The 12321-nt window shown below is 34.3% G+C and overlaps 1 protein-coding gene across 3 annotated transcripts in view; it reads left to right on the plus strand.

The window, feature by feature from the left end:
- Positions 1-12321, plus strand: part of LOC128999651 (DNA-dependent protein kinase catalytic subunit-like) — a 42835-nt gene that overhangs the window by 29420 nt on the left and 1094 nt on the right. For 2 of the 3 annotated variants that reach the window (XM_054426265.1, XM_054426267.1), the window contains exons 29-40: positions 168-291; positions 1411-1549; positions 2170-2252; positions 2532-2678; positions 3814-4014; positions 4585-4682; positions 5505-5648; positions 7363-7498; positions 7743-7887; positions 8784-8921; positions 10183-10397; positions 11106-11534. In XM_054426265.1, the coding sequence (XP_054282240.1) occupies positions 168-291; positions 1411-1549; positions 2170-2252; positions 2532-2678; positions 3814-4014; positions 4585-4682; positions 5505-5648; positions 7363-7498; positions 7743-7887; positions 8784-8921; positions 10183-10397; positions 11106-11183 (1648 nt within the window). In that variant the 3' untranslated portion in view covers positions 11184-11534. Of the gene's footprint in view, positions 1-167; positions 292-1410; positions 1550-2169; positions 2253-2531; positions 2679-3813; positions 4015-4584; positions 4683-5504; positions 5649-7362; positions 7499-7742; positions 7888-8783; positions 8922-10182; positions 10398-11105; positions 11535-12321 lie in introns of those variants that run through there. The other variant, XM_054426266.1, reaches the window with a different exon arrangement.

The following is a 12321-nucleotide window of genomic DNA, read 5'->3' on the forward strand; positions in this document are numbered from 1 at the left end:
GCATACACAGTGGTGTATTGAGTATCAGACCACTAGTGACATACTGAGATTCAGTTATATAATAGTGACATTTGCCGTAGACTATCAGAACTTAATGAGTCATCACTTTAGTATGTGGTTTGTCTGCTAATCCTCAAAGGTCTAGTAAGCTGTTGTGTTTGTTGCAGACTCAGTGATCTCCTGAAGATGGATCAGACCACAAGTGATTTGCTCAGTGGACTGTCATGTGTGTGTCAGCCTCACGGCTGTCTCATGTATCACATAGAGATGCTCAGAACTGTGCTCACACAGGTACACAAGCAAATTGTCAGTAGCTATAGAATGATGATGAACATGATTGAATTTAGCCACTACCAGAGTGTACTGGTGCAAATTACTGATTTCTGTTGAATGTAAACTTTTTATCCAATTCAAAATGAAACTTTTTGTAAGTTAGAGTATAGTGCCTTTTATGTGACCATCTCTGTAACAAAAACTGTGGGAGAAAATGGGGTTTTTGGCTGATGTACTCTGTGAGAGGCTCATTTCTATTCACTTAAGTTTTTTTTTACATTGACAGTGGCTACAGCTTGTATATTAGTGGGACGTCTTCTTCAGTATTTAGAAGTCAATCCTTTCAACACATAAGGTATTTTCCTGGATACAAGATTTAGACTCGTACTTTGTCAACTAGATTGAATGAATGAATGAATGAATGAATGAATTGAATGAATTATGAATGAATGAATGAATGAATGAATGAATTATGAATTTATTCCACCACATATATAAAAATTACACAACCAAATGTACAAAAGAAAAAAGTTCTTTATGCAAAACTAAACTAACTAACTATAACTAATTAACTATATACATGCGTAAAAGGTTGTTCCTATCTAATTAGTTCTGGAATTAGCAGACATAGGCTGTGCCTGTGCGTCTGCTAAGTTGCTATAAAGATTATGAAGTTAAAGTGGCGCAATTTAATTTTATTATTTTGTATGAGTGAAAAATAAAATTAAATGAAAAGTAAAATTAAATGAATTAAATGAATTTCAGCAGTTAAGTAATACTGACTGAGTTATGTAATAAGTGACAGTACTCTACACGAAAAGAACATGCAATAGTAAAGAACATGCAATAAATATCAATATAAGCGTCGGAGAGAGAGCGGCTAGGGTGTGCTGTCAATGTCGAGGTCAAAGTCAAGTCAATGATCAAGTGAGTCAAGTCAATGGTCAAGTCAAAGGTCGCGGGCCGATCCCGTCGCGCCGGTAAGATGAAGTAATAATAAGATCAGCTTCGTATTGGTAAACTATTTTGAAAAACATTATCATCAAAATCAAAATGCAACATTCCGTACTTTACAGAACATTCCAAAGTAATTATTTTAATTGTTGTCGCATTGTATATTTTTATGTGTGTTAACAGAACTTAGGAAGTGATGCTTTTAATGAAGCTTATGAATTAATGAAGAAAGAAGCGTTTCCTCCTAAACAAGATGATAAAATAAAAGGAATAGCTTTCAACAGTGTACAAAAGTTGACTGATGAATTGGAGAGTCTTTACAGTAAGTGGGTTTTAGACTAATAGACTAAAATACATTTCCATGACAAAAACATTCTTTAATTAAGTTTATAATATTCACGACTAGATGGCTGGTTAATTCGACTTTATAAAGTTATTTATTAGTTTTCCTGAATTACAGAGTGACAAGAAAATAAAACTTATCCCTAGGAGTAACATTTTTCAACAAGTTTTTTTAGCCTTCATTCTCCAACCTTGACTCCACTTAGATTGTTAAACCTTTCTTCATGTTGTAAATACTTAGGATCCTATTGGTAAATTGTATTTTGTATCTCTAATTACAAGACATCTTACTTCATTCTACACTCATCCTTTAGTCATATTTTGGTTTAACTACGCACATAAATGGCATCCCTCCAAATTATGATAATTATAATAAAACAAAAAGTCAACTATTTGATTATTAAAGTTTGTTTTAATAGACAATAACTTTGATGCGTTTAAGAACAATTATTTGTGAAAATATGTTATTTTATTCATTTAAATAAATGTTTAACATTCCTTGGTAAACAGGATTTTTTTACAAAAATTTAACTCCATACAACTTTTGTATTCCAGAAATGTCTTAAAAATTGAATTTAGTTGGCGAGATGATTGTTTCAGGCCAGTATATGAACAAAACAACTTCAACTGATGAATTTATCAAACAACTTGGCACTCTTTATATGAAGGCGAGAAATGATAAGGTGAGTGAAGAATAATTTTACCAAGACTTTAGTAAGACTGTTTTCTCGTTGTGCACAATAAATCAATCATCATTATTAAATATATAAATTTAACAGATGAGAAAATTGCAATTTTGCTGACATACTGTATTAATTTAACTCTGAAGTGGATAAGTGAATATTAAATGAAATTGATAAAAATAGAAATTAATAATAGAAAACTATTATGACAGAGACATTTGATCCTATACAGTTTTATCTTAAATTTACTGCTGCTAATATGAATTTTTAATATTTCAGAAGAAGTTCAAAGGTTTTGAGATGGCTGCCTACAGTCCATGGTTAATGAACGGATACAAAGGCAATGTTGAGATCCCTGGACAATACACAGGACAGAGTCGACCTCTGCCCAATCACCATGTGACCATCTCATCCTTCAACCGTTTTGTGAGTATATACTGGTCTATTTAATAGTTTATGGACAATAAGTTTGAAAGTACTTCAGGCAAATGTTTCTAATAGAGATGTGCGAGCTGCTTGATTTTCGATCTGAGCTGACCGTAGCCTTCAAACTCAACAGATTGAACGCAAAGTCAGAAAATCAGGCTCGAGCCAAGAGCAAAAGGCAACTGAGATGATCGCGCTATTAAATAATTCGAAATTTTACTGCTATCGCGTTTGACGGCGATAAAGTTTTTGTGACTCCATAAAATGAGTCGTTTGACTATGCAGGATATGTTGGATATTTTTCCACAATCGCCGAGACAACAATGTTTCTACAGTGGAAGACCTTTTCTGCGGTGGCCAAAGACAATGAAGATTTTTTCCATGATCGTGGGATTTGACCGTCATTTGGCTGTGATCTCGAAACACTACACGATTGCAGGATATTTTCACAATTAAGCTGCGATTGTGGAAGAGGATGATGATGTTTTTGGTGGGAGATATGCTGGAATTGGTTGCAATTGCCGGGAATGACGATAACTGTGATCGTGGAATACAATAGTGGCTTCTACCCAACTGCGGTTTTTGTTGTGTTACCACGATCAGGGGAGACGATCACGGTATCGCTGAGATTTTAAGATATGGTCACAAATGTTACTGCGACCAAGGGAAACGATTACGGTATCGCCGAGACCACCAGATCACAGTTGTTTATGCGATTGTGAGAGGAGATTATCAAGGTTTGCTGAAAGAAAAAAACTGTTTGAGGGGCTGACGTGTTCGCAGGTTGTAGGTTTTAGACCCCTGGCATACGGTACGTACAATTCGCTATATTTAAAAGCTCGGCTCAAAAAAAGGTCTAGGCTTGTACACCTTTTGTTTCAACACAAATTATCTGAGTAGCTGACACCTGCAAATCTTTTTAATTTCAAGGGGTCGATTCTGGACCCGGATTGAATTTGTCATCAGGGTATCAAATACTGTTGCTCTACTAAAAGGTTATTGTTAGATAAAAAGAAGTCCAGGGTTTGGACCATTTCCCTTACAAAAGATGACAACCTGCATGTAAAAAAAAAACATGACAAAAACCACACAAATGAAAAAATAATTTGTAAAGACGCATATTTACTTGTTGCAGGTGAAGTCTCAAGATTCGTTACGTAGTCCAATCAAGATCACCATCCTCGGCAATGACGCCAAAGAACACCCTTTCCTGGTCAAGTTTGGTGAAGACCTGAGGCAGGATCAGAGGATTCAACAGCTGTTTGGCCTCATGAATCAGCTGTTGAGTGCAGATGTCACTGCAAGCAGACGACAGCTCTCTGTACATACATATGGTGTAAGTTTTACAATGCTTAAAAAATGCTAAATCATTTTGATTGGAAATGAAACAGATACATCGTTTGATGCATCGATGGCAACGACACACTCTGGAGTGTCAAGTATCGATGCATCAACGGTAGTGCAGATCTACACATGAGTAATGTGACTAGTGTGACTTCACAATGTTAGGTTGACTGTCAGTGGAGTGAAGTCATTACTCTTCATAGTAGACTCTCTCTTCTTGAGACACTTTTAAACAATTGGCCCTCGCCCAAACAGATTATGTTGTGACTTTATTTACCTGGCTTTAAAAAAAGCCACACATAAGTTAGTAAAAGTAGGTGTAGGTATATGCTAGTGAGTAATCTTATGCAGACGTCTGTCCAAATCAGACAGATTCTACAGAATCAGCTATGCAATCTTGCTATCAGTTTTTGTTCAGTAATGATAGGCTTCAAAAAAATGTACTAAACCAACATTTAAAGTTGTAAAACTATTATAAATATTATTATTACATTTTTAATAACTATTATTGCAAAATGCTCTTCCTAATTCATTCATAATAATATTCTTCTTTTGTTTTGAGGTTGTGCCTCTGAATAACAGATTCGGAATCATTCAATGGGTAGAAAAAACAACAACCTTAAAAGATTTTATGACAAGTGCAGTACCTATAGAAAATATGTAAGTATTCTGTGTATGCATACTTGATAAAATAGTCATTTTAATTATTATTACTAATTGATTCAAACACCTATATATTGACGTTTTGCTTTTACTGTACCAGTGGGATTAGTGCATACTTCATCATTGTTGTTAATGTTTTTAACCTAACCCTTCCAGTGCCGATGCATCGATGGTAACGACTTGCTCTGGGGAGTTCAAGCGTTGATGCATCGACGGTAGTGCAGATGGTTACATATTTTCTTTTTTTTTGCACAGTTTATTTCAGTCCAATTTGGACTGGATATATCACCGTAAACAGTAGAAAACTGGCTATCCCCTGGAATCTGTCTCTATATATTTTCTTGTTTGTCTGTCTCCAGATGTTTTGAGAAAATGTTGACCAACACCAAAAGCATGCACTGCGTTTAGTAATTTCATCCCTATTAGCTTAACCCTTAAGGCAATCCAGGGGAAACTAAAAATTATCAATTAATTTGATGATAACAACCAGTTCTTAAATGTTCCAGTACATTAATGATGATAATTTTGTCTACAAAGAAGACAATATATCTTCACGGACAATGTGAAATTTATCTGCTTGCTTCTCTAATTATTTTATAGTAGTAATCAAATATAGTAACACATTTGATACAGATTGCATTAATATTCATTCAGTTTAATACGTGATTAAGAATTTTGTTCATCTCAAGGCATTTATTTAACAGGGGAGCCAACTCTATTTTAAATAGAACAACTATTTAATAGTAGTTAACATTAATAGTCATTGATTACATAATGTTACATTCTAAGATATCTTTGTATATTTAACATGTTCTCTAGAGATGCTGCTCAACACATCTACCACCGTCAGCACTTTGGCAGATTTGAAAATGATAGTGTCAAGTTTTATAAAAGAGTTGAGCGAGAGGATTCTATAAAAATGTATAACCTTGCTGTCAATAAACTTCCAACGTTTATGCTGCGGTAAGTTTTTAATTCTATAAACAAGTTCTAATATTAATGATCTTTAGTACACAGGAGATCTCTGATCTACATTGTGTTCTACTTTTACAGTGCTGTTCCTATTTTTTTACAAATTACTTTATACTGTATTATCTTCCCCTTCCATATAGACCTATCATTTAAGATTTCAAATGTTAAAATAATTGTATTGTTTGAAAAAATTAAATTATGTTTAAAAAAATTAATAAAAATAAGATAATTTAAATTATGTTAAATATGTTTAAATTATGTATTTATTTAATTTATTAAAGAGCTCAATAGACCAATACTGAGGTTGTCTCTAATGTAATGTTGCGATATTGCAGAGATGCTGTGCTGAGGTTGTCTCTAATGTAATGTTGCAATACTGCAGAGATGCTGTGCTGAGGTTGTCTCTAATGTAATGTTGCAATACTGCAGAGATGCTGTGCTGAGGTTGTCTCTAATGTAATGTTGCAATACTGCAGAGATGCTGTGCTGAGATTGTCTCTAATGTAATGTTGCAATACTGCAGAGATGCTGTGCTGAGATTGTCTCTAATTTAATGTTGCAATACTGCAGAGATGCTGTGCTGAGGTTGTCTCTAATGTAATGTTGCAATACTGCAGAGATGCTGTGCTGAGATTTTCTCTAATGTAATGTTGCAATACTGCAGAGATGCTGTGCTGAGATTGTCTCTAATGTAATGTTGCAATACTGCAGAGATGCTGTGCTGAGATTGTCTCTAATGTAATGTTGCAATACTGCAGAGATGCTGTGCTGAGATTGTCTCTAATGTAATGTTGCAATACTGCAGAGATGCTGTGCTGAGATTGTCTCTAATGTAATGTTGCAATACTGCAGAGATGCTGTGCTGAGATTGTCTCTAATGTAATGTTGCAATACTGCAGAGATGCTGAGCTAATGTGTTCTCTAATGTATTGATTGCAATATTGCAGAGATGCTGAGCTGATGTTTTCTCTAATGTATTGATTGTAATATTGCAGATATGCTGTGCTGATGTTGTCTCTAATGTAATGTGGCAATATTGCAGAGATGCTGTGCAGATGTGTTCTCTAATGTATTGATTGCAATATTGCAGAGATGCTGAGCTGATGTTTTCTCTTATGTATTGATTGTAATATTGCAGATATGCTATGCTGACGTTGTCTCTAATGTAATGTGGCAATATTGCAGAGATGCTGTGCTGATTTGTTCTCTAATGTATTGATTGTAATATTGCAGATATGCTGTGCTGATGTTTTCTATAATGTATTGATTGCAATATTGCAGAGATGCTGTGCTGACGTTGTCTCTAATTTAATGTTGCAATATTGCATAGATGCTATGCTGAGGTTTTCTCTAATGTATTGATTGTAATATTGCAGAGATGCTGTGCTGAGATTGTCTCTAATGTAATGTTGCAATATTGCAGAGATGCTGTGCTGACGTTGTCTCTAATTTAATGTTACAATATTGCATAGATTCTGTGCTGAGGTTTTCTCTAATGTAATGTTGTGATATTACAGAGATGCTATACTGATGTTGTCTATAATGCAATGTTGCGATATTGCAGAGATGCTGTGCTGAGGTTGTCTCTAATGGAATGTTGCGATTTTGCATAGATGCTGTGCTGAGGTTGTCTCTAATGTAATGTTGTGATATTGCAAAGATGCCTTGCTGAGGTTGTTTTTAATTTAATGTTGCAATATTGCAGAGATGCTGTGCTGAGGTTGTCCATCAGTCCTGAGGCCTTTATGCATCTTCGGTCTACAATGTTGACGGATCACTCATGTCTTAGCATCTGTCAGTGGTTGTTGGGTATTGGTGATCGCCATCCCTCTAATACTCTGGTGAGTGACAATTTCACAATTTTAAAGAGATTTAGTAAACAACTCAAACAAAATAAATACTATTATAGGATGTCTATTAGTCACAGAAAAGTCACTAATTTTTCCAGAGAGTCGGATGAAATTCTTTAATAGACATTTGCAGCTGTTGAGCTAATCTTTAGAATACAATCCTGGTGTAGTAATCTTGTTTATGTGTCTATGGCAGAAAACATGTGTATAACTGTAATTGACTTTATCACCCTAGGTTTGTAAAGACACGGGACGTCTGTTGGGGATAGACTTTGGACATGCGTTTGGTACGGCCACGCAACTGCTGAGTGTCCCTGAGCTGATGCCTTTCCGATTGACTCCTCAGTTACTCAACTTAGCTGCTCCATTTCAAACCACAGGTACGGTAGTGTATATTACATTCTTTTAACATCATTCTGGTATGTTTATAATTTCTAGTAACCAATGGTCACATTTCTAACCAATTTATTAATAAATATCAGTTATTAATAAATTTTTCAAATGATTTATGACCTGGTGGCCTGTGTAAACTCATTCAAATCCAATCATATAAATATGTACACAGAAACATTATTCAAGTTGTTACAAAGCTCTAACTCTCTAATCCAAGTTTGTGCTGTTACGTAACCCATCTGTTAAATAAGGTCTGCTTGCCAGACTTTCTTGCTTCGGGTCAGGTTGGGTAAAATATTTGAACCAATATTTGACAAACATTTGAATGGGTTGGGTCTCAATCCGAAATCGGAAATTTTAGAAAAGTAGGCCCATTGATATTAAAAAATATTTATGGTTATACTACAATTTCCTCATTATAATAGAACTAAATTATTGTACGTTTGTGGTTATTGTGAAATTGTAATAGAATCGTGAACGTCTCCTAGGAATCTGGTGACATGAAAGTTTCCTGAAATCATATTGAAATTGGGAACGTATCCTGAAATCATGGCAATACATTTCCAATAGTTGCAGTTAAATTGTGAACATCTTTCAAGGTTACAGCAAAATCATGAACATCTTCTGTGGTTTTGGTAAAATCGTGAATGTCTCCAGCGATCGCGGCTAACGTCTCCTGCTATCATAGTGAATTGTGATTATCTTATGTGGTTGCGGGAATAATTGGAATGTCTAATTCTAATTAGTCAAAGGTTATACTGACAACAGTTTCTTTTTTGTGTTTTGTAAGAGTTAAGTGTTTTACTTTTTCATTGTTTTGTTCCTGACGGTTTCTATACTAACATTTTAGCTTAACCATTGACACCAATCAGCTGTATTGCAGGTTTGATCAAAGAGTCCATGGTCCACACACTGCGAGTGTTGAGAGAAAACATGCGTCTGCTGTTGGCAACTATGACTGTGTTCATCCTAGAGCCCTCGGTAGATTGGATGAAGGCTGCTCGAAAACATGTTGCTTATAGTACGTATTCTTACTGTGCAGAACTTTCATTAATCCTAAAATAAATAGTATTCATGATGTCAAATGAAATAGATTGTAGGGTTTGTTATTGATTTTTTACTTAAAAAAATTGAAGGTACTTTCCTGTTAAATGGAAAATTCATTATTATCGAAGATTTTTTTCGATATATCGATATTTTTGTTTTCCGATCCATTGCAAATTGACAACAACTAACTGATCTTGTTTAGGCTAAAACAGTCTGTTATATGGATTAAGAAATGAAACTGTTCTAAGCTAACCTAACATAACCAACCATACTTGCTGTACCATTTACACATTCCGTTTGGGTTTGATAATAGAGAAGGCAAGTTAAACACGGAATTTTTAAATGTTACAGCAAGTTTGGTTAGTTATGTAGGTTATATTTTTAGAAACATTTCATTTCATTATTGTTTTTTGGTACTAAACAATATTGATCGTAGTTGTCAGCTGATATGTTTCAATTTGTTAATATCGATACATCGAGAAAAAAATCATCGATAATAATGAATGTTCCCTTTAACAGGAAAGTACCAAATTGAATTATAGTTACTGCAAGTTTACTTCTATTTTGATTGTAAAGTCTAAAATCAAGATTGTTTAATAGGTGTTGATTACAGTAATGCCCCAATGTGTTGATGTTTACTAAATATATCTCTTACTCCCGCAAGTTTTATAGTGTGTGCTTAACTCCTAGATTGTAATAGGTACCAAGTACCGAATATACATAATGGGCAATCCATGAACTAGAATTAGTAAACAAATACACTATCATATACTACACATAATCCCCACACTCCACTCATTACTCTCCACTCCACACTCCCTCTTTCTCTTTTAGCCGTGAACGTGTCGTGGCGTTGGCACTGGATTCATGAAAATAATATTAACTTCTTCTCTTATTATTTAATAGCAACTTCTAAATTCACTCTTTAAAATAATATATTTTTTATAGCCATTCCATAATTAACTAACTTCTTTTTTTATGCACACCAAATTGGCAGACACAAAGGTAGCACAGCCTGTGTCTGCTAGTTCCAATAATAATTTAAAAAAATTTTTGGGCTAATTAAAACACAAAATGTTTGTTTTGTTGTGGAAAATGTTTGTAAATTCACTGAAGAGGAAGACTTCTAGTAAAATAGCTTTGTGATAATTTTCTGATATTTCACCATGATCATGGGTTATTTCTACCATGTTAAAACACTGTAATCTAGTATTGTATGTGTGACATTGATGCAGTGGCTGATGAGCCAAGTGAGACTGGGGATTGGTTCCCACAACTGAAGATCTCCCTGGCCCGTCGCAAGCTTGAGGGTGCCAACCCTAGGAGGATGGTGGAGGAGGACCTGAGACTGGGCCATCAGACAAAACCTCACTATGACAACCTGCTGCGGCTGTTGTATGATGGGACAGACGACGGGGAACTGAGGGACGAGTTGTCTCCCAGGCATCAGGTAACAGCATAGTTCACTAACACAATTGTGATAACCTTTAATCCCTGAATTGAGTCTGTTGTGGTTAAACATTTAAAATTGGGACTTAATTAACGTTAAATAAATAAAATAAAATATTATATAACATCTATTTTTTCTATGTAATACGTAATGTCTAATATTGGCACACCTCTATTGGAAACACCTTTAATTGCAATCTGGTTAAGATATTCAAGATAACATATGGAGTGCCAACAAAATGAGTGCCACGCAATAATGGAAAAATACTTCACGTTATATCATTATCAGTAGTCTTACTGAAATATACATTGCAACGATATATCAGGCCGGGGCGACTTACGATCATGTAAGTTTTTATCGGCATATCGGTTGACTTGGTTGTTATTTTAAAACAACGATGATTTCACTCAATTTCTGCATTTCTCATACGATCGAGGCACGATATATTGTTCCTTGGCACTTTTGGGATGTAAATTTATACTTTTACCAATTTTTCTTGCGCACTACGCTTTGCCCTCGCGGCAAGCTTGGCACTTTTTGGACACACCTAGTAAAAAACTTTGGCACTTTTCGGAAAGTACCAAAATAAATTTCTGGCACCCAAAGGGTTGAATATTAAATATTCAAGGTTGTGCTCCTTGAGTTACTTATTATTAGTGTTTTTTCTATGACTTAATAATTGTATAAAATTGTTTTTTTCTTACTCAGGTGGAGTGTCTCATCGATCATGCCACAAACAAACACATCCTCAGCAAAACCTGGTCAGGCTGGGGATCTTGGATGTAACATCATACCATGTGTGATTTTGTAAGTTTGTTTCATATATTGCATTTAAGAATTCTTGAAAATTTTCATCAAGTCATAAAATTGTAAATTCTTATGTTTCATGATAATTAATAGGCCTAACAAAACAAGTCATAACACTGTGATTTTCTATTTCCATAACGTGGAACTTGTTGATTAATTAAACTCTTGTTAAGTGTTGTTAAATATTGTCTTTGTATTTGCGTCAATTATATGTTATTCCCCCTCTTCGTATTATTTGTGAAGGTCAATGAAAGGTAGGGTCAATGAAAGAAAGTGCCAATAAAGTTCCTATTATTTAGGATGCTTATTATCTTCCTGAATTTTTACAATGAGTTAATAAACAAAAGTGGGTTTCTATTTACATTGTTACAATTCTTGTTCAAATTGCATATTTCATTCTACGAAATTTTTTTACTAAACAAATATTGTAGCCTGCTGCCTAATAAAACCTGCTGTTAAAGTTGTACTTAAGGTGCTAAGAAATGTAGCCTTACTTTATAGTGGCATTCAGTAGTTTTTCATTGTTTTACATTAATTCTTGTTAAGTTTGTTTATATTTTGTTTGTTCATTGTGTTGTTGTAATTAGTTCATATAGAGTTTGCTCCTTGTTGCATCACTTATACCCCGTTCACAAAATTTAGGCGGTTTTAGGGGAAAAAAATTATTCCCTCAACTTGATCCTACCATTAACACTATAGTGCAACAGCTGAGGTTTGCCAAAACGTCAATCAGAAGCAAACATATTCAAGCAATATGAAGTGGGGAACTCCTCCTCAAATCGCCTAAATTTTGTGAACGGACTATAATGTTACACAATTATTATTAAGTACGAGATATATTTAGTACAGCGGTTTAATTCACAACAATTATTTTTAAATTGTGTTTTGTGAGTGGTTTTATCAATAATTTTTTTGAAATAATTAACACTTTACTTTGCTCTCTAAGTGAAAATGAATGAGGGAATTGACAAAATATGTTAATTAAAAACTCACTGTTTAAGATTTCACAATTGAAGTGTAAGTTATACCAAACTGGTAGCATAGTTGTTCATATTTTGTTGATAAATGCATTTAACTGTGGAATCAAAACATTTGTTGTTTTGAACTATAAATACTA

The sequence above is a fragment of the Macrosteles quadrilineatus genome, unplaced genomic scaffold, assembly GCF_028750875.1.
Source record: "Macrosteles quadrilineatus isolate MER2022 unplaced genomic scaffold, UCM_ALF_1.0 Scaffold_8__2_contigs__length_117827958, whole genome shotgun sequence".
Classification (NCBI taxonomy): domain Eukaryota; kingdom Metazoa; phylum Arthropoda; class Insecta; order Hemiptera; family Cicadellidae; genus Macrosteles; species Macrosteles quadrilineatus.